This window comes from Geospiza fortis, unplaced genomic scaffold (assembly GCF_000277835.1).
Source record: "Geospiza fortis unplaced genomic scaffold, GeoFor_1.0 scaffold166, whole genome shotgun sequence".
Lineage (NCBI taxonomy): Eukaryota > Metazoa > Chordata > Aves > Passeriformes > Thraupidae > Geospiza > Geospiza fortis.
In genome coordinates, this window is record NW_005054310.1 from 11,613,507 (window position 1) to 11,635,367 (window position 21,861).

At 36.0% G+C, this 21,861-nt stretch overlaps 1 protein-coding gene across 1 annotated transcript in view; it reads right to left on the bottom strand.

The window, feature by feature from the left end:
- The window catches only part of PPHLN1 (periphilin 1), a 58,291-nt gene that overhangs the window by 23,537 nt on the left and 12,893 nt on the right, over positions 1-21,861 (bottom strand). Inside the window, exons 5-8 of the mRNA XM_014312383.2 lie at positions 14,019-14,269; positions 10,520-10,599; positions 7,423-7,542; positions 4,895-5,035 (exon numbers count right to left, since the gene is read on the bottom strand). Coding sequence (XP_014167858.1) covers positions 4,895-5,035; positions 7,423-7,542; positions 10,520-10,599; positions 14,019-14,269 — 592 coding nt within the window. The remainder of the gene's footprint in view (positions 1-4,894; positions 5,036-7,422; positions 7,543-10,519; positions 10,600-14,018; positions 14,270-21,861) is intronic.

Here is a 21,861-nt window from a genome sequence, read left to right on the forward strand (position 1 = left end):
ATAAAGTCCTTTCAATGTAAAATATCACTCTGTGAGAGGTCAGTCTTCTCCCAGAGCAGCATCTCCAGAGAACGGAGTCCCATTAAAAAGTACACACAAAGACAACTCAGCTATAGCTATATAGGTCTTACCAGAACAAGAGCTATGACAAAGAAGGTGAACAAGAAAACAGCTCTTCTCAAACTACACACACACACTGTAACTGCTAAAACCTGTTTTTCTTACTTAATTGTAACTTCTAGGTCAGAGATGTCAGTAATTTACCTAAAAAACGTAAAGGACTTAGACAGCAGATCTGGAAACAGAATTTGGACAGCTTGGACCTAGCCACACTCCCATTTGTCTTTCTTTCTATGCACCATAGCCATGATGTTTCAAACACAAGCTTTAGGAAGATCTCTGATTTTCAGCATCTTCCAGCAACAAGGCAGGCCCATTAGGGCAACAGCTCATTAATACTATTGAGGACTCTTAACAAGCAATATTAATTTAGAATGTCAACTAAAGAAGTAATTAAACTAAATGTTTAAATATTAAAAAGTACTGTTCTGCTGAACATTTAAAAACATTGGTGAACTGAAAGCATACAGTCAGCCAGTGATTCCATTAAGAATAAAAAAGCATTCATGAATGTATTAATTCCTGTACTTAATTAATTCCTTAGATGCCAGAAATCTGTGGTACTAGCCAAACTGAGAAACTCGGAGGTTTGATTTTTTTTGACAGACTCAAGGAGGGAACTTGGTAAAATTGTCATTTGGTAAAATTTGTCTTCAGAAAAGAATAGATTTTCAGAGGTAATACATGTCACTCCAACTTGAATATGCAACATGTAAGAAAAGTGGACACATAATAATGGACTAATTAACACAGTGTTACAGACCTGATGTCTAGACAAGATAAGACATTTCAAGAATCCTTGCTACCCGTGCTCATGAAGGAAGAACAAAGAGATAGCCTTTTGTGCAACACTGATGCTGAATAGCTCCAATTATGAATTTAACACCAGGGACACATTTGTCATCACTTCTGAAAAAAACCACCACACTTCAGCACATTACATGCTAAAAGCACAAGCTGATCCTTAACTATATAAAACCAGAAACTAAACAACTCCAAAATATTACCTTAATGTGTAATGTATGTCATTAAATGCAAAGATATTTAAAAAGTGCATGAAACGGTTACATTAGCAAACTATAGACATTCATTGATCCTGATATGCAGATGCAAAATTCACTACAATGCTGTTTACAAGTAACCAGACCAATCTTTTAAGCATCTGTTTCATGCAGCTCTACCTCACCATGCTCAAGGCAAATGCTCAGACAACATTTAACACCTTATTTCAAAATTGTAAAGTGAAGAAAAGAGGGAAATGCATGTTCAAAGATCTAAGGAAACATCTAACTTCAAAAAAAACCCCAACCAAACAATCAAAAAACATCCCAACCCAGAAAGTTCATTATCTCAGTATTCTATTAAAAAAAAAAAAACAAAAACAACCAACCGACCAAAACTCTCCAAAGCTTTTTATTAAGGACAGAACATTAAAAAAACACATCATGGGATATATTAAAATATGAAAGACACGTTAATGCTCCACAATTTCCGTTCCATGCAGAAGAAAAACAAAGACTGAAAAGACTCTGCATCTGGATTGAAGGGAACCAGTTCCACAGTACCTGCCATGCACAAGTGCCATTAAAAACCCTATTCTCCCAATCATGAAGTGTCAGAGCCAGGAGCTTCTGAGAAATCAACCCTTCCCTGAAAGCAGCAGAGCCCACTCCCAGTGGAGCAGGTCCCAAAAGCAGGGGACCACACCAAGGAGCTGGGATTCTGCAGTTCAAGAACGCAGAGAGAAAGCTGTCAAGAGAAGAAGTGAGCAGAAACCATGTCCTTGGTGGAAAGAAACAATGGTCTGGAATGTGTTGGCAGCTGAGCTCAAGACACTGGAAGAGGCTGCCCAGGGAAACAGCAGAGTGTCTTTCACTGCAAATAGGCAGGGCTCAATTTGACAGAATGCCCTGATCTAAGGCCCTGTTTTGAGGAGATGGGCTGGGCGAAGTCCTATGCAACCTAGGTGTTTCCACAAAAATGTCACTATGCCTGTTGTTTCAAGGATGAGACAAAAAATGCCCAGGATCTGCAGTCCCAATTCAGAAATATTTTCAAGCATCTGTGCATCTGCAACCATATCCCTCCTTTCCAAGTAATATTGGCACACTTCAAATGAAATATATACTTCAAAGTTTTTCTAGTTTGGGAGTGACACAGATCATTCTTGGCTCTGTTTAAACAGTGTCTGGATTTTTCCAAGCCTTTATCCTTCTAGTTTCCTCTCTTGGTGTCAGCTTCAGTTAGTATTTGCAAAGCAACTGCAGACTCCTAGAAGATACTCACTATATAGCAAACAGCAACTAGCCCTTGGTTTGACACATTTTGCCCTGTCATCAACAGCACACAAAGAACTTCATTTTTCTTCAAGTGACATGATTTTACATGAATGTGTGCACTAAGTCCCCCATCAAATAAATAACATACAACTATTTTCTTGATGAGCCAGGGTGATCACTTACAATCACGCTTCATTTAAAATTCTGAAACCAGCAATTGTGTTATTGTAGCTTAGAGAAAAGGCAGCGGCAAATTTACAAAAGAGTGATATGAGTGATGCACAAGATACTGCCATGGACTCATTTGAAACAGAACACCTGTATGAATATTTCATTCAATTGCTCAAGGGATATTTTTGATTGCTTTTCTTAGGAGAAAAAACAGACTATATCACAAGCTGCCACCTCCCTCCTGCCCAGGGCATCAGACTGCCTGTTTCCCCGCTGCACAGCAATGGATTTGCTCATTGCAACACCGTGCATGTTCTGTCAGCACAGTTTTTTGCCTCTGGGTTTTCCCAGAGGAAATAGAACCATTCTATGAAGTACATATTTGGAAAACTTTGCTCCTTTTCCAGGTTAGAGCTTTGGAGACAAATGGATATGGAGAGGGCAAAGCAAAAAGGCTTTATCAGGAGTCTGGAACAGCCAAGAAATACTTGGCAATCAGGTTGAGAATAAATATGAACCAAAAAGCAAACATCATTAGATCTGGTGGTCTGAAAGAAAGAAAAATTTAGGAGACAGAAGTAGTTCAATGGGTCAAACCTCACTTCCTCAAACATTAGCTGGGCCCTCATCAATTCTTTAACACATACCCAGCGGCACACGCCCTGACTTAATTTCTTACTTATTTTAAATATCTCAATAGTGGTCCAGTGCATACTGAAAAACAACCTCTTGAAAATTCTGCTTTGCAGAAGGATTACAGCTTCACCATTCTTTCAGCATAAGTCTTTGCAATAAGCATTTTATTTTAGTAATCCTCCCACAAAATCACATTCCAGAAATACTACATTAAACACTTGAATGAAATTTAACTGAAAAAGTCCATCGAACCAAATAATATTTCTGCTATTACTTGAGTCTTCAAGACAAACAATCAGAAATAAATTATGAAAAAGCTTTCTTATAAAAGTACAAGCTTACAGTTCACTTTATAGACTTAAATATTAAGCTAAATTTACTTTTAGATGCTGAGAACTCAAAGTAAACAGAATAGTATACAAATTTCTACAGACTGATTCCATACATAGCAGGAAGATTCACAGTATTTTATTATGATGACTTATTATGATATTCATGATGATTATGAAAATCATCAGCTCTCTCCCAACAATTTTATAAATATCCAGAAAATTTAACTGCAGATCCAGAAGTTAATTTTAAGTATTTATGTGAAAAATACATAGATAATTTTCCAGTCTTAATTTTTAATGATTAAGTAAATATCTTGTCTAATTCTTAGCAAATTCACAGTACCTGGTTTATAAGAAAATAATCATCTTATTCAGTAAAATACTTCTAGCATCACTCTAGAATCTTATCTAAATTCTGCAGAAGCTGACACCTTCAATATTCAAATCAACAACAGGAGAAACTGGTTGTGCAAAATCCAAATCTAAGTTATTTCCTCAGGCTTTTCTGAAATAAGTTTCTAAAAGTTTCATTTTATAGAACATAATCTAGATTTCCCTGTAATTTAATGCAAACTCTACCAAACACAGTAGCATTAGACCATATGGAAAACAATATTTGGGTTTTATGACCAAATTTTCATCCATTTTCACTATAACCCTGTACTTTCAGCCTAGGGAAATTTAACCATACATTCACCAGCGTGAGACTAATTAATCACAACAGCCATTTTTAAAAAATCTTTTCCTAGTCTATGTATTTTTCTCAGTTTGTCATTTTTAAGAACTCCTAAGTTTATGCATCTGGTCCTAGCTCTTTTAGGCCCTTTGTGACCCTGTGATCAGACACACAGGAATAAACCAACTGCATCATGGCTCTCATAGCTACAGCACACTCTGGTAAAACTCCATCCCAGCCAGACCCCGCACACACGGAAAGCTGTGCCCACCACGAACACGATTAGGCAAAGTCAATATTAAGAGAAGGAAAAGAAATCAACAAAACAAAACAAAATCAAAACCAATAGAGTAGATAGCCGGTTTTTAAGTGTCAAGAAAAAGGAACAGTGTTGCAGCCCAGGAAATGGCCTCACAGGCAACTGAACAAAGGCCACTGGAATTAAGAGGCAGTCATTGTCTTAGCTTGCAAAACAGCAGTTGTTGCATGTAAGTTGTAGAAAACTACCATTAATTTCCATGTGCACATTCGGAATTAAACTGCTGGTGAAGAAACCACACTGTCTTGAAAAATCAAATTATATTCATATTACACTCCAAGGAGGAGGAAAAAATAAATCAAGGTAATTTTAGCAGAGCAAACCATTAGTGTATTAGTGACAAAATGCCAAGGAGACTCACCTGTTCAATCTCCTTTGTCTTATTTGCAATTGCTTTTGAACGACCTAGAAGCTGGCTGTCCTCGTATAATTCTGTACTGTCTGTTAGATTTGCCTCTGTTTCCTCTGTTTGCTCAATGTATAATGGAGCTGAAGATCCAGCCTTAAGAAAAAAACAATAAATTCAGTTTTCAGAGAAAAATAACAATCACAGTATGAGGAAAAAACCCCAAAAGCCCAAACACAGTCATCAGATACATGAGTTTGCTCACCAAGACTATTAGTGAGTGTTTAGTAGAAGTATTAGTAGAAGTGTTATTGCTACAATCTTAACAGATACAGAAATACGGATTTTAAACAGGTAGAAAACGTGACATGATAAAACCCCCTGTGACACAGCCTTAACTGTGTAAAGGCAATGATATCAGACAACCTCCACCTGCCCATCCACTGAGAAGAAATTTGTGTATGTGGTATTTATAACACCAGAAAGCAAGAAAAATCCACAATGAAAATGTGACTAGTCTTCTGGGACAGGATAAAAGTAACAAAAGCAAAGGTACATAGCCATCAACCAAAAAAATAAAAATTTTGGAGAGCTCTTGAAGCATTCAGGGCCACAGGTTATTATTATTATTAAGTATTATTGCAATAACTATCGTATAGCAAAAGCAAACGTGTGATTTGAAGATTTCTCCCTCTAGAACAGAAATTAAGACAGCATTCCTACTCCAAAGAAAACACATGCCACCTACAAGAGTTTATTTAGAAAATGTAGCAGTTCTGTTTTACAGAATTATTTGAATCCAGTATTATGGAAAAAATTTATATTTTTTTTAATAGATTTGAAAATTGAAGAAGATGAAAACTAGTTTCTTTTATCCAAAAACAGAGGTAAACCATTAAGATTGAATCCCAAATCTTGCTATCCCAGTAAAGAACGAAATACCTGAGAGTGAGTGAAGGCTACTAAAAAGCTCAGTGCAACACAAAGTTCAAGTATCAAGCACTTGTAAGATAAACAGGAAAGAGTTAAGAATTCTTGCAATTCATATGTGACAGCCTACTAATCAAAGTAAGAAATCCTTTCTTCTAAGACTCAGAATGAGATGCCCCACCTCCTTCATTAGCATTTCTAAAGCCCACTTTCTTAGTCAATAAATCATCTCAGACTGTACCACAACCAACTGCAATTGCTTCACTTTGATTCCATATGTTTAATCTTTTTGCCACTGCAATTTTCTCTGAGGTGTGGAGAATGCTTTAACCAACTCTTCTCCATGTGGCCCACTCTGTTCTTTCCTCCCCTCCACTGCCTTCCCCTCATCAAGAACCACAGCGATATTTCTCTCCTGAACCTCTCAGAAATGTTCATGCATCTGTTCTCCTTCATATGGTATTCATCTTTGGATCAGCTGTTGCTTTTTCTTCACTCTAACACTTCCTCCCCTTTTTTCTTTTTTTAATTGCTTTTTCCAGTTTATGTATCTAACTAGATCTTCCTGACCACTACTGAGGGGCTGCTCATGCACTCCCCCATTACATCAATGGGCAGGACTTGAAAGTTGAGATAAATATGGATTGAGTTTATTTCTCTAACCTAGCCAATATATTCTACAAGTGGAAATGTGATACTTCCCAAGACACATCCATTTTCCCTAAAATTATTTCCAAACAAATAAAAAAATCAAACTCATTAATTGGAAAGGTTAAGATATGACTTTGTGAAGTAGATACTATTTTTTTTAAGAATGCCTCTGAAGTTGAAACAAAGTGAAAGTTAAAGAAAAAAATTATCACATAATTGAAACATATTGTTTTAGATTACATAATATTTGAGTTGTTTTAAATGAAAAATACATTTTCCACTAACATATCAGAACCCAAAAAAGACATCCTATCCAAGACCAGTATAACAAATGACTGAGAAGGGCTATAATCCCACTTCAATATAGTCAGGAGTGGAAGACAAGAAGGGGTGAAAACAAAAGGGAATAAACTGGTAAATAATTAACACTGATTAATAATGAAATAAGGATTCTGGGGAAAATAAAAAATATACCCACTGCAATAACAAGGTAAGGTTTGTTTTTAATATAATGGAGGACAGCTTTCTGAAAAAGAATACATGACATGGTAGGCTGGCACAGCTTGAAATGGAACTCAACAAACCAGAGCTTCTCAAGTGTTATGTTTTACATGTACACTCATGTTTTGACTCCTAATTTTAAGGAGTAGGCATACAGACCTACACTACTACAAGAGCTCCTTGGAGAGCACTTGGGAGAGCTGAAACTGTATTGTGTCAGTTGTAGCTCAACATCAGTGCAAATTACACTAACAAAATGTACTGTGGCTTTGTGTATTTTTTCAAAAGAAATAAATCTCAAGATTTTAATCTCCCTCTCACTTCCTTTCAACAAATATTTAATAGCATAGGCAGAAAAATTCAGGATTAAGTTACAAAATGTGCCTTTATGAAGAATACAGAAAAACAAGAGCCTATTGTTGTAACACTTGGAAATAAGTGGATTAATAATCCTATCTTACATCATACTCTGTTATTTCAGGTAAATTGCTTTCCTCGGCCTTCTCTGACTTTTCAGCTGCCCACTTGCTTGCAGCTTCCGCAAGTTCCTTTTCTGATAGTCTGTTGCTCTTCTCCAAGGCCTGTATAAAAACATTATAGTCAAGGTTTAACATGAAATACACTTACACATAGCAAAAATCTTCATAATTAAAATAAACAGTTATTCCAATCCCTAAAATATTTAAAAATAGGAAATAAGAAAGTTGAAATTATTTAATTTGCTGTCAAGTTTCTTTAAAAAGAAACAAGAGAGGAGAAAAAAAGATAAATCAATGACTACTACAAAACCACTATACCTTCCAAATAAGGTTCTTTAAATTCACACCTTAGAGATAACAGAAAAATTTTCTGAGACCTGTTGGGCACTGAAAGAAGTCAGATAAAAGAGTGAACTAGTAATTCAATGTGATTTTCAGGCATAAAAGGTTGTAAATTTTTAAATAAACTGTCAAATACTAGGTAGGGTATAAAACCTGATCTAATTAGGGAGAAAATAATATTTTATGCAAACTTTAAGTGATCCGACCTGGTTCCATTAAAATCCACTATTTTCTATTTGCGGGAATGCTAATAATTTATAATAGAGTCAGTCATGGCTTTATATTCTTTTAAATCTACCTTTTCAAATGGAAATTCTCACATTAATAACGTTTAAAATTTGATTTCTCTCTAAGAATACTATTTGGCTTTTTCTATCAGAGCAGCAAACAATGATAAATATCAGTTTAGGAACAGCAAGCTTTATAAATCTTGTCACCACTATGTGGCTATTTAGCTTAAATCAACTATATGTATAGAAGCACCCAAAGAATCTATATCACTCTAGCATTAAAAATTGCAACACTAAGATGGGTATCTGAAAAAGAGATACAAAACTTCTACCACCTGAAAAAGGCCGTAACAATTTCTACCCCATGCCACTTCCATCTTAGCAAACAGATAGACAAAAAAAGCAAACAAACAAAAACCCAAATGAAAGAAACTCCACCTCTTACCATTAGCTCATTCTAAGTTATATAAATGGCCAGTATCAAAACTCCTTTGTCTTCACATCTTTCATTCTTACCTCAAACAAAATATTATCCAAATACCTCTGTACTGTAGTATGGCATAAATACACAACTCACAGAACCCTTCCAGGATTCTGTGTCATAAAGACACCACCTTTATCTGAATCCAGAACAGAAAGTGCAACACAATGTTCCAATAGGAATCCCTGTTTTCTATAACTGCAAGTTACAGAATTACAACCAGTGAAGTCAGAGGTGACAAAGTTCAATATGCAGGGATATGATGAGGGCACTTGGAAGAAAGGAGTAACATAATTCATAGAAGATCTCACATAAGCTGCTATATTTCCACAAGCCATAAAAGAAATTAACTAATATCTATTGGAATATAGAAAAAAAAAATCTGTTTAATTTAGTCTCACTAAATTTAATTCTATAGGTTGAATGTTACAAATACATATTAAATCCTGAGTGAATTTTATGGAATACAGTAATGGTATTTGCACAGATACACTTCAGCTGAAGAGACAGAACAGGAACATATTTCTCAGTTGAAAATAGCAGCAGCTATTTAGGTTGCAAACTTTCAAGGAACAACCAAGCTAACAGATCTCAAAAAAAAAAAAACCCCAAACTGCTGCCTCCCCACCCCCAAAAACCAGAAGTCTCTCTTTTTTGTATTGTCTCTCTATTTTGTATTAACACAGAAAAGCAAAAGGCTGTCACTTTGCTCAGCAGCTATCCCTGTCTCACACATCCACCTTCTGCTCTCTGTTGTATACAGCCTCCAAGGCTTACAGTCCATAGAGCTAATAAAGAAAAACACAAATGATTTCATGCCATAGTGAAACACATGGCTAAGATCAGGTAACATCAACAGGTATTGATTCACATGCATGCACTGCAAAAAATAATTATAGATAAAAATACCTTTTTAGATTTGCAAATAGATACTACAGTGAAAAGAGGTATGGGAACATATACCTTTGCAAGAATTTCAGAGCTAAATTATAACTTAGAGCATTGAAAATTATCTGCTTTAATTGCTAATATACAGCATATAACTAATTTCTCAAGCCTTGATAAATTGTAAGGCTCTGGAGATGTTCATGTTTTGCCAAGACTACTTCTGTCACTACTTTTGAGTCAGTGAAGCACTTAGGCAACTTAACTGTTCAGTGCAGTTCCAGCCAAGAGGCTGATTCCAAAAAGCTCCACTGACACAGAGCAGTTAGATTATAAGCAGATTTGAGGGCTGAAGAGAAAAGTCAATGAACAGCCATGGAACTATTTCCATTTCTGCAGCTGATGCATACCCAATAAATATTTATGCTGTCTGGGGAAATGACTTCCATCAAACAAAGTTTCATTTTGTGTAGCCTTTATCAAGTGGATATCCACTGCCAGCACATACTTGCAAACTGATGGCTAAAAACCAACAGATCAGACCTGACTGAAGAAGAAAGCAGAAGACTTACAGAGCTCAAGCTCACACTACATATTAACACAAGAGCAAGAGATTTTGCAATGCCTCCTTGTTCTCAAAGGTGTGTATTAGGTAAGGATTTCATACTAAGCTGCAGTATGCTGAGTCTAAAAACAAGTGAACTAATTATAAAGTATATTTTATGATCCAAATCAGTGTAACTTGTGCATAATCACTTTTACCTTATTTTCCCTATTTACATCACTGAAAATACATCACTTTCCTCCCCCCTTAAGGACAATGGCAATCAGCTGGCACAGCAGTTCTAAAAGCTATTGTAAGAGATAAGCACTTAGAATGACACAGAACAGCCAAAGCCTGTTTTTTTCCCCACTGAATACATGGCAGGTGTGTCTGTGTCAAAATGAGTGGTAATACTAACATACTCACCACGACACAAAATTCTAAGAACAAGTCCTATTCCTATTATAAGGAATAGGAAATAATATCATAAGGAATATGAACTTTAACAGGCATATGCAGTATCTCCTTCCAACTGAGGAAAAAATCCAACAATGAACAATCTAAAACCAGTGCGAAGTACTCAAAAAGAAAATTCACCTTTGATGAAGGTACTGCTGTGGACCCTGAAGGTGATGCATCTCTTGATGTTTTCAGTGACTGAACGGTCCTCTCTTTACCTACAATCAAGAAAAAATTAATGACTGAGAAATTAAAGATATATATTGCAAATATGCTTACTGGCTTAGCAAAATTGCAGTGAAATTTTCTCACATCAGACATGAACCTTATCACCCTCAACAACTACCTGAGAGGGGGATGTAGCAAGATGGGAACTGAACTCTTCTCCCAGGCAACTACTGACAAGAGGAAATGGGCTCAAGCTGTGCCAGGGAAGGCTCAGGCTGGACACCAGGAAGAATCTTTTCACTGAAAGAGTGGCTAAGCTTGGAAGAGCTGTTCAGGGAGGTGGTGCAGCCACTATCCCTGGAGGTGTTCAAGAAACAACAGGACATGGCATTTAGTGCCATGGTCTAGGTGATAGGGTCATGTTAGATCAAAGGTTGGACTCCATCTTGGAGGTATTTTCCAACCTTAATTATTCTATAAAATCTACATACTCCATCATCTAATAAATACTGGTAACACTTTTTCTCTTCCCAAGGAGAGAAAAGATACAGCTGTGTCATTTCACACATTAAAGAAAATCCACAGTCCTTTTTTCCATCATTAACTGAAAGGGTGTATCAGTATGATTCCACAAGATTATGTGATTTCACTTTTTAATATGCCTGCAATTATAGAAACAGTTGAAATATTAGACACCAGTCAATCACTCAAGGTAAATGGGTAGTGCATGAACTAGTTTAGTAGGCCACAGGATGCTGAAAAGACCTGCCATGGGAAACAGTCCTGTATTCTATCAACCACAGAGTAGATGCTTCTTGTGAGATCATTTTCTTTCTTATAAAAGTCAAAATTGGCAAAATGTCAAATCAAATTCACAGTGATAATCACAATCTGTGCATAGTTTTGTCACAGACCAGTTACAGGCAGCCCACAGCAACAGAACTGGTTGCAGTGTAAACTACCAGTTTTCAAGTTGTGGTCCACAGATTACATCTAAGAGATCTGCAAAAGTATAAAAAAGCAAACATGCTGTCAGCAGGCCTAAATTAACCAGACTATTCACACTGACTTGGAAACAGTTGACTGATCAACAAATAAGCCAAGGAAATGTAAGCTCACTTTGGCTTCCATTAAATTTTTATAATGACAATTAATAAAGGGATTAATTTTAAAAGCTATGGGAGAGTTATGAAAATTGGGATAGAAGATATTTTTGTAGAACTATAAATGTGATTGTTCATTATGGCTTTAAATATGGCTTTAATTTAATGAGTCAAAACAACAAAGGACAGAACATCTCCTTTGTCACCACTAAGTAACTCAAGTTTTGCTCCTGTGATACCTGCTTCTCAGCCCCATAGGTGAGCCACCTCCTTCTAAATGCATGGACTACTCTAACTCTCCCTCCCACATGCCTCCTTTGTCAGACTTGATTCTTTAAAGATTATATCAGTTCAATGGATTATATGTTTGCACCTGAACAGATGAAACTAACTGATACAAATGGCAGAAAATTATTCAAAGTTAAGCAAAGTGAAAAAACACCATTTAATTAGAAGTCATTATTAGGCCATTTTTTTCAGAATGTGTGGCTATTTTGAGCCCCAAAGCCCTATCTGTAAAATTAAACATCCCATGCTCTCCATGCTCTCCCATCACAGATGAATGTTTGCCCTTTCCCTCCCTTTACTAAGCTTCTTCATGTCCCCACAGTTTTCTTTGTTTAAACCCTGTATTTATCGTAGTGTATGAAGGGCTGTAGAAATGGGATATTCCTTCTTCAAGTGACATGATTTTAAATAGCATTATAATATTTTAGAAAGATGCCATATTGCAAATTCCACATGAACTAGTATATACTTCGCATGTTGTAGATCTATTTAAATGTAATGGTGACATATATGAGATGTCACACTTGATATTCCTTTTAAATATTCAATACATGAGCTTACCTAAGGCAAATTGCATTCTAAAAGTATTGTTTAAACCATTTATACCTTACAAATAGGTATTTTAGTTCAGTCATCTAGAAGGCCATTTAGTAGTTCTCCTTTCCAGGGAAACAAATAAAGAAATAGTCCAGTGTAAAATTCAGCTGGCCTTTTAAAATTATCTAAAGGTGATTGGGAAAGGTATTCAACCATGCAAATGGGAGAAAATACCAAAAACCACAGACCTGGATGTAAGCTCCTCTCTTGATCAGCATCTTTCCTGGTTTGTAAATGTATCTGCTTCTATATCACTACCTCCACTATTGTTTGAGTAATTCTAAGCATATAGTATATACATATATGATCAAAGCTCAAAATTAAAAAAAAAACCATGAAACTTTCCAAAATTTTGAATGGTTTCCTCACAACATTGTTTTCCTGTCCCGAGCAATAAGCTGCACACCTACAAGACTTCTAGAAAAGTAGTTAGCTATCCTATTTTTTTCTTCCTCCCCTACACTTAGAGGAATTTATGTTCACTAAGTATTGCTACAAAAGGTTGAAAGCACTGTAATGCCCAAATAGAAAGACCATCTCTACTCTGTAAGGAGTGAAATTATTCCTCAATATTTAAACAATGTTAACAAAACTACAAAGATCTTTTTTGACAAGAAGTGCTACATAATGGTTCAGTGTCACTCTGGAAACACAATGTGCTTTCTCAGTGAGTGAAAAATAAATCTAATTAATTTTTAAAAAGCTGCTAAAATGAACAGTAGGTTTGCATAGTTCACTAGAAAGCCTTTGCAAAATGGGAAATCAAATTGGATTAATTTGCATAAGCTGTACAAACAGAGTGGCTAAGATTGTAGTATATAAAAAAAGCTTTTTTTCCCCCCCAAAGTAATTTAAATATGAAACCTCAAATATTTTCAAAACAGATAATTCATCAGACTTCTGGGAAACATTAAGAGCCAAGCTTTCAAAAAGTCAGAATAGACTCAACTGAGATATGCTCTCACATTTCCTTGAGGAGAGTAAGATCTGAGAGGTTTTGACATTGAAATGCAATTACTAAAAAACAATCAGTTTCAAAAGCCTAGGAAAATTTGGAGAAAATTAAGCAAGTAGAAGTATGTACTTTCATTTCTCCATTTTTTAAATCCCTGTTTTATTTTGGTTGCAGGAAGAAGTATCTTCATCTGCTGTAGATGAAGCAAAGTTTCTTGTCAGGAAATCCAATGAAGCACATAAAGAAATAACAGGAGCTGATGCTAAAAATAATATAAAATACTAGAAAAAGCTGTGCAGCTGAAACTCCTACAGCCAGTCTAGACCTGATACCAAAATAACACCTACAATCTCCCACATGAAATACATAAGGGAACAGAGAGTACAATGAAACAACCAGAGCAGACAGCACATAGTACAGAATGTCAGCTTTTCCCATTTTAAAAAGAGCATGTAAGGAAAAAGGCTTATACAGTGAGTTGCAGTTTCACCTCACTAACCAGTTCCCATTATTAATCCAGCATTACCTTGCTGAGAAGAAACATTTCTTTTATGTAAAGATGACATATTTCTGCTGTGCTGGTGAAAAGGATAGGCTTTGCTTCTTTCAGGAGAGTAGCTCCTGCTGCTGACACTAGAGCCTGATCTGCTGTGTGGAGAATCCCTTCGGCTCCCTGGCGATTCCCTGAAGAAAGGAGAGTCCCTCTTGTGAGGGGATCGATCTCTCCCATAATGAGAAGAATAGAAGCTTCTTCTTCTGAAGCCATCTCTGACGTCCCTTGGAAGACAACAGAAAATTACAAGTAACTTGCTTATCCTTCCAATGTTTATGGAACAGCACAATGGCAACAGTTCATGCCTGGTAAATACAAACAGGTTAACTGTCAAACACATCCAAAATCTTCAGTGTTTTTAAGAGTACTAGGCAAGGGATGAAAAACAAGTAAAAAAAGAAAAAGGTAATTCTTTCATACTTCATCGAGGTGCTTCATTGCTAGAAGCTAATTCCTTTCTTGACAATACCGCTAAAATATAAGAAAAAGACATTAATGAAATGAGAACTCTCACAATTTTGTTCGGATTCAGTACAAGTACACTTACCCTGGAAATTAAGCCCTAATTTACAACAGATAAAAATGCTTATGCAAATACTGTTTATATTATTTGGCATTTTTCAGCTATGTTTTTCTCTTATATTCAAGGGCCTCTATTTCTCATTTGATTTCACACAACTTCCTACACAAAATATCACTGACAGATTTCAGCTTATATCCAGCAGAGACAAAAAGAAATTTGCAGAATATCTCTCTCTCACCTATGAATCCACCCAAGGTCAACTCTTGAATGAAAATATGAGGACATATATCTCCTAAATATGTTTCTCACAACACACAATATTAATTTTGAACTTTAATGTAAAAAGTCACAAACCCAACTGATTTAAAACCATAATTTAATAAACACCAAAACTTTCTAGTAAATTTAAATATTGTTATTCCAGACCACAACACAAATGTGTTGGTTATTTGTAAATCATATTAATGTACATGTATGCGTAAAGGTGAAAAAACCCCTAGTATCATTTCAAACTTGTCCTAAAGAATCTCAGAGCTAAAAGACATATGAGCCAACTGAATCTAGAATTGTCACTTTTGCCTTGGTCAGAAGATGCCTTGGTAAGAGCAGCAAGTACTTCTCAGCTTCTCTCCATCAAAATCTCCGAGATTTCAGAGCATTTCTAGTAATTCAGAATGCATCTTCTCTCCCATTTCACATCAGAGTCCAATATTTTAAACAGAGGAGTGTCTCTCAAAGATCTCGTGGTCTCACTGAGCACAATGTAGCTACAGCTAGTTTTATGTTGGTAGAGAAGAAAATATGTACAATTCCTACAGCAAGGCACAGGCCCATACTTGTGACAGATGACAAAGGATTTCCGTGTGCCAAAAGTGTCTTGGGCTACAGAAGCCTCAGAGGCAGCACCGCAAAACAAACCCCCTGTGACACTGCTGTGTTTTACACAGTGCAGGTTTACTTTTTGCATGGAAAGCACATCTTTATATGTATGAACATTTTATGTAGCAGCAGACATGAAGTGTAAGTTCACCTTGAGGAATACTAGATTAACCCTGCACTGAGCTACTTTTTCTAGCTAACTGGGCGTTATTTATTTATTAAACATATTGATCAGATATTTATCAGGAATGACCTAGGCACAGCGCACTTTTTCTTGCATTTCCTTCTTAATCACTCTCTTTAAATAATATTTATTTTTAAAGCACAAGCTTTCTGGCAGACCAGTACACCACTTTCATGCGTAAAACACGCCTTTATGACCATGTTATTAAACCCTTGTACACAGAGCAGTTTATTATGGTAATGTTTACAGAGCCCCAGCTATTGCACATGTATAATAAATGCTCTAATATCCACATAAGAATCTTCAAAACTGTAATTGAAACACACTTATAAACAGGAAAATATTTGAAAGCCACATTCTGAAATAATATTATGCACCCCAAAATAGAATCGCACTTTCAATTTTTTAATTTTTATTTAATCACTGTGTGTCAATTCTTAACTAGACCATCTCTCATACAGAAAATTCATGCCCTTAACTATATTAAGTCTGTTTGGGACAGCATAGCAACAGCATAGCATTTCTGATGTTTTCCATTAATGTAACACACTGAACAGAACAAAGTAAGCATTGTTTTACAGTTATTTTCTTCCTTAAATACTTAAGCTAACATACACCTGCAATTTGGTAATGAAGGCTCCAATTCAGCAAAGCAGTTAAGCACATGCTTCAGATTCCAACACATACTCAAAAGGTTTATTGAGCAGGGACAATATTTAATAGAGATGCAAAATAGACTTTAAAATAGAGCTACTGCCCTTAACAACAAATACAGAATTAATCCCTTTTATATAGCATCCCTCAAGTCTTTGTATTTTGTGTTCACGATTCACATTTAATCCTAAAAGCACAATTTTATTCTCTCAGCAGTGTTGCAACAGGAAGCAGTATCTTTGTTAACATTGATGAAACTTGACCATGAAGTTCTCACTAAAGCTGGCAGTCTTGGAGGAGCTTCTGAAATGCTACAAAAACAGCCATATTGTGATATCCCATTCACCAAGGGCAGCTGGGGGAAGAGCTACAGCCTGACAGCTATTTCAGTTCACCATCAGTTCCAGTTTCCTCAAGGACAAAACACAAGTACAGAACAGACAAAGGTATGACTTTCTGCACAGCAGAAAACCAAGGGAATACAACACTGAGGAGATTTTTAGCTGCCCACAGAACAGAAACTGAACAGTGGTATAGCTTAAGCTCTGTGAAACAAAGATAAACACACTGACACGCTGGTTTGTGTTAATCTCTTAAGAGTACCCAGAATAAAATGAAATAACTTCCTGGATGTGAAATGCCCAGGAATAGAACAGTACTTGGGTACATGAAGCACATCACATGCAATAAAGGAAAAAGCTTTACTGTAAAAGGACTCTTAGATCACTCTCATTGAATTTGTGCTACTGGGCAACAGCCTACAATACTTCATGCTCACTACTCCCTGGGACTTCTATATCCCGTTACACTCAACTTTTCAACTAGAACAGTAATCTACATTACGGTCTAGCTATAGTGACCATAACTCTCATTTTTGACACTAAGCTGAACACTGGCAACAAAACAGCATACTGTGTGGAACAGAAACAGGAGGGTCTTCCAGTAATTCACAGGTGAGTGCTGCCTATAACCTAGATTAAAAAGTCAGAGATGTTTTTGTGATCCCTTCCATCCGAGAAAGATCACTGCTATTCTCAAAGGGATTAAACACTCCATTTACAGACTTGTGCTTAATTACTAACCTTGCCTAGAAATAACTCTCACACTTTTATATCTTCAACTTATAAATAAATTGAAGAAGCTATACATAGCTTCTGCAACACCAGACTTCAGTGCAAAGAGATAAAACAGTCAAGATCTGAACTGAATCCTTAACTGAAAATACCTTTTCTGCCTCATAACGCAGATGCAAGGAGGAGGGAGAGGAAAAGTTAAACTAAAATTCCTTTTGCCTGCCTTTTCAGGACATTGCAAGAGCTACCAACATGAATCAGATGATGCAGAAAATATTTAATAAAATATACAACACCCCCAGCCTCTAAAAGAAGAGCAAGAACACCTCCACTTTTAACATCTTCAAAGTAAATGTAGGTGGTGCAAGATTCCAGCCACCCCTCTCCCAGAACTCATTCCATTTCTTTCTAAAGTACACAGTTGTGCAACAAACCAACAACTTACTCAGGCTCTGCTTTGGAGATTTGCTATAATCTCTTGTTATTGCCCAAAGATCCTTATGCAGATTTATCCTAAGCTAAAATAATACAATGAATTACACCATCATAGATAGAAGGAATTGTACCTAGTTTCAATGGCTTTCATTTGAACATTTGAAATGGCAATAAGATTTCTTATTGACAACTGGTTTTCAACATTTTATGACTAAGCAAGTAACTAGAGCACTTGTGATATTTACATTTTGCTCCAAATGAAATTAACATAATTAGAACCTGCCAGTGTAATCTTATGAACAGCTTTCTGCATGAAAGCAAATGGAAAAAGGCATTGTGAAACACTTTCAAGCAGAAAAGGATATCCAGAAATACCAAATAGGCAAATCAAGAATAAAGACAAAACATGCTATTTAGACAATAAATTAAGATCAAATTAGACAAAATAACTGCATTCAAATGCATGTGACCTTGGTTTTTCTTTTTTTTAAAACAAGGGCTTCCTAAGGCCCCCCAATTTCTCTAAAATAGAAAACAAAACACAGGCCTTGCATTCCAGAAGGAGTATTTTCTTAAAGTGATGGACCAAATTACAATTTCTAGAAACAGCTACAACATTTACAACTGCTCTTTGAGCAGCCTATCACCCCAGAAGAGTAAAGTAGTTCAGACAACTAGCTCAGGGACCTAGCTCATAAACCTCTCCCATTTTATGACTCTACGCAGTAGCAACTAAACTAATTCCTAAACAAACTTAATTCAAAATGGAAACAACTGAAATCTTCTATCTCAATATAAGCTTAAAATCTGGAAAATAGCTGGGAAGTATAATATGGTACTTTCCATACTTTCTTTTTTCCTAATGCCCTAATGGATCAGAGAAACTGGTCAATGTTTTAGCTTCTAGACAAAGTTCTAATGGACAAAGATTCCTAAGTAGGCACTTGCACTTTTACTGTTGTCCTGCCTCAGGCAGAGACCAGCACACAGAAAAGTTTTAAAACATTTCCCTGAGGTACTAAAGCACATTGGTATCCCTCAAAAGTGTCTTTTCTTTAAGGGCTTCGAATTTACTTCACACTTAGTATGTGCCAAGCAATTTAAAGTAGACAAGCATTTGTCTTATATACACACTAAGCCCCAGAGAGAATGATTTTTGCACTTTATTTTAGGGACATAAGTGAATTTTATGTTCAGCAAGCTATTACTTTTTCCCCAAAAGCTATCTTTAAAATCCTTCCATAGAAGAACCCAGAAACCATGAAATAGCTGCTGGAAGAGCACTTAAGCTTTTCATCAGTGTGCTACAGAATGCCATTAGTTCACTGGCAAAAGAACACAACACGTAGTTGTGTTCTTCAAGGATACGCTGATTTGATCAACTCTTGGAGTTGAGTTTCTAACACTATCAATAAAAAGCTGCAAAAGGAAGAGCAAGTTGTGGAACAGGTTTGTAAGCAGTAACACTTCATGTCAGTAATACTGATGGACACTACCCTTACTATAATTACTTTTTTCCTACTTCCAAATCCCTTCACGAGATCTATAAATCAGAAAAACATTCAAAATGGAAAAATGCTTCACAGATCTCTATGTTTTTATTCTTAAATAAAGTGAGATTTGAAGCAATTAGGTCAAATAGGTTTCACTTGTTTATATGCCTCAAAGTGTTGTTTGTAATAGTGGTACGGATTTCTGCATAGCAAATTTCAATAAAGTTAGCACACTACTGCCTCTGCTTCTGGATTTCTTAATATAAATGACATTATACATACAGGAAGTAAAATCCATCGCACATAATGGAGTTTTTTTTGTGAACTCATTCCTTCCTGTCAGGTATAGAGTTTGTTCAAAATCAGAAAGTTGAGAGTTCCTCTTATAAATTATTCAGCCACATGGCTTTCTCATTTTTATTTTCCAGTTTGCTTTTTCCCTTCACTTTCATTACAATTTACAGTCTCTATAATAAACATTAATATCTCTTGCCTCTTTTTGTAGGCCATTTCCTATATATTATAAATATCACTCGTTTGAACATATTTAACACATAGGCAAGCTATGCTGCTTGGGTAAATTCCTTATTAAAAATCCTTTTGCAACTCTTGTACGCTTTCAGTTATTTCAGTGATTTAATAATAGTTAACTTTGGAGCTCTATGACAGCTCATACTGACTGAAACTGGTGCTGCTGCAATCCCGAACTCTGCAACCTTCCTTGGATCCCTATTTCGATTCTGTGCCTAAGCTGGCAATGATATTTTCCCTCAGACAACAAAACTGACAGACAAATATTTAATTAATTGTGGTGGACTAGCACACAGAACCAGCTACGTGAAAGGTACAAACACCTGAAACAGAACCAGGGAGAGGGGAAGGACCACAATGCCTCCTGCTTAGATAGTTTAAACTGCTGTGGAAATATACTTTTACTGTAGGAGAATCAGTCTCTTTATTGTATTCATGGCTTTTAATTAATTACAATAAATAAAAGAGGTTCCTTGACAGAATTCTAGAGCACTTAAAGTTAGAATCAATAAGCCTCAAAGAAGTAATACTCCTTTTTTCCCCCTAAAAATAACAGACATACATATCTAGCCACACTGACTGGCTGTGAGTAATAAATATAAAATCAAAGATAATTTTAAAAACAGAATGCTGCTTAACAGACACAAGTTTTAGTAACTCTTAATAAATTAACAGTATCTGAAAAAAAGTTTTAAAGAAGGTAATTCGTTGCTTTATACTTCAGCCTCCTCTGTTAACATAATCTTTCACCTTACTTAGATAATCCTTGTAAAAATGCTTCAAAAACTGCCTCTAACAAGATAAAAATTGTAGAATGCATGCTGAGTCTAGTAACTCATCAAACATGAATTAGTTTGCCCATCTACTCTACACTGATGAGATCCCATTTGATACACTGTACCCAGTTCCAAAGTCCTGGAAAGACATGGATGGACAGCTGGACCAGGTACAAAGGATAGCAACAAAAATTATCAAATGGGATGGAGCACACCTGTGAGGAAAGGTGTGAGAGTTGGTGGTGTTCCGCCTGGAGAAGAAGGCTCCACCACAAAATGTTTATGATGAGCATGCTGAAACACTGGAACAGGTTGCCCAGAGAGCAAATAATCCATCCCTGGAAAAACATTCAGGGCCAGGCTGGATGGGGCTCTGAGCAACCTGACCTACTTGAAGATGTCCTGCTTACTGCAGGGGATTGGTACCTTTGAAGGTACCTTCCAACTCAAACCGTTCTATTATTCTGTAAGTCGATACATTGAAACATTTTTTCCATTTTACTTCCAAATTTCATAATCATGCTCTCAAGCATAATTTTCAAAAATAATTAGGCATACTAGGCTAGATAAGTTATGACTTAATTTAACACATGCAACTGTTAAAAGTCAGACCTCAGAAGAGAAAGACATTCCCTCAACTGGCTGACCCAACCCTGCTGTGTGTAATGACATCAACATTCAGTTTCACCTAGACAAAGGCATTTATTGTCAGCTCATAGACAAGTTCTACAGAGCACACAAAGGAAAGAATCTTTAAGGTTATGCAAATATATATCATGAACTAATGTCAAGACTAACACTGAGAATAATTTGTTACCATGCAAAAATAGTATCTTTTAAAAATAATACCAACAGCATAAGATCATGGATTGCTTTATTTATGAATTTTTCCTCAGATGTAGATCATAACACCCTAGACACAAGGAAATGGAACATCAAAAATTTTCTCTTTGAAGCAAAATGCTTAACAAAAGGATGCCTAAATTATCAGTAACACTAAACTTTTTCCTCTCCTCTCCAGTATCCTAATATTCCCACTCTCTCTCAATGGGAATTTAATCTAAAATGTTTAGTATATTCAAAACATAACAAGTCCTTGGAATCTAACAGACGAAGAATTTACCTTCCTAAGGGAAATTATGGTAAAGTCCTCTGTGAAAATACACCTCAACATGAGAAAGCCATGACTACATTCATCAGTCCAATTCATTGGCTTTGAGATTAGTTTGATGCCATCTTAACAGAAGCTGTCTGCACTCGAAGGGAGA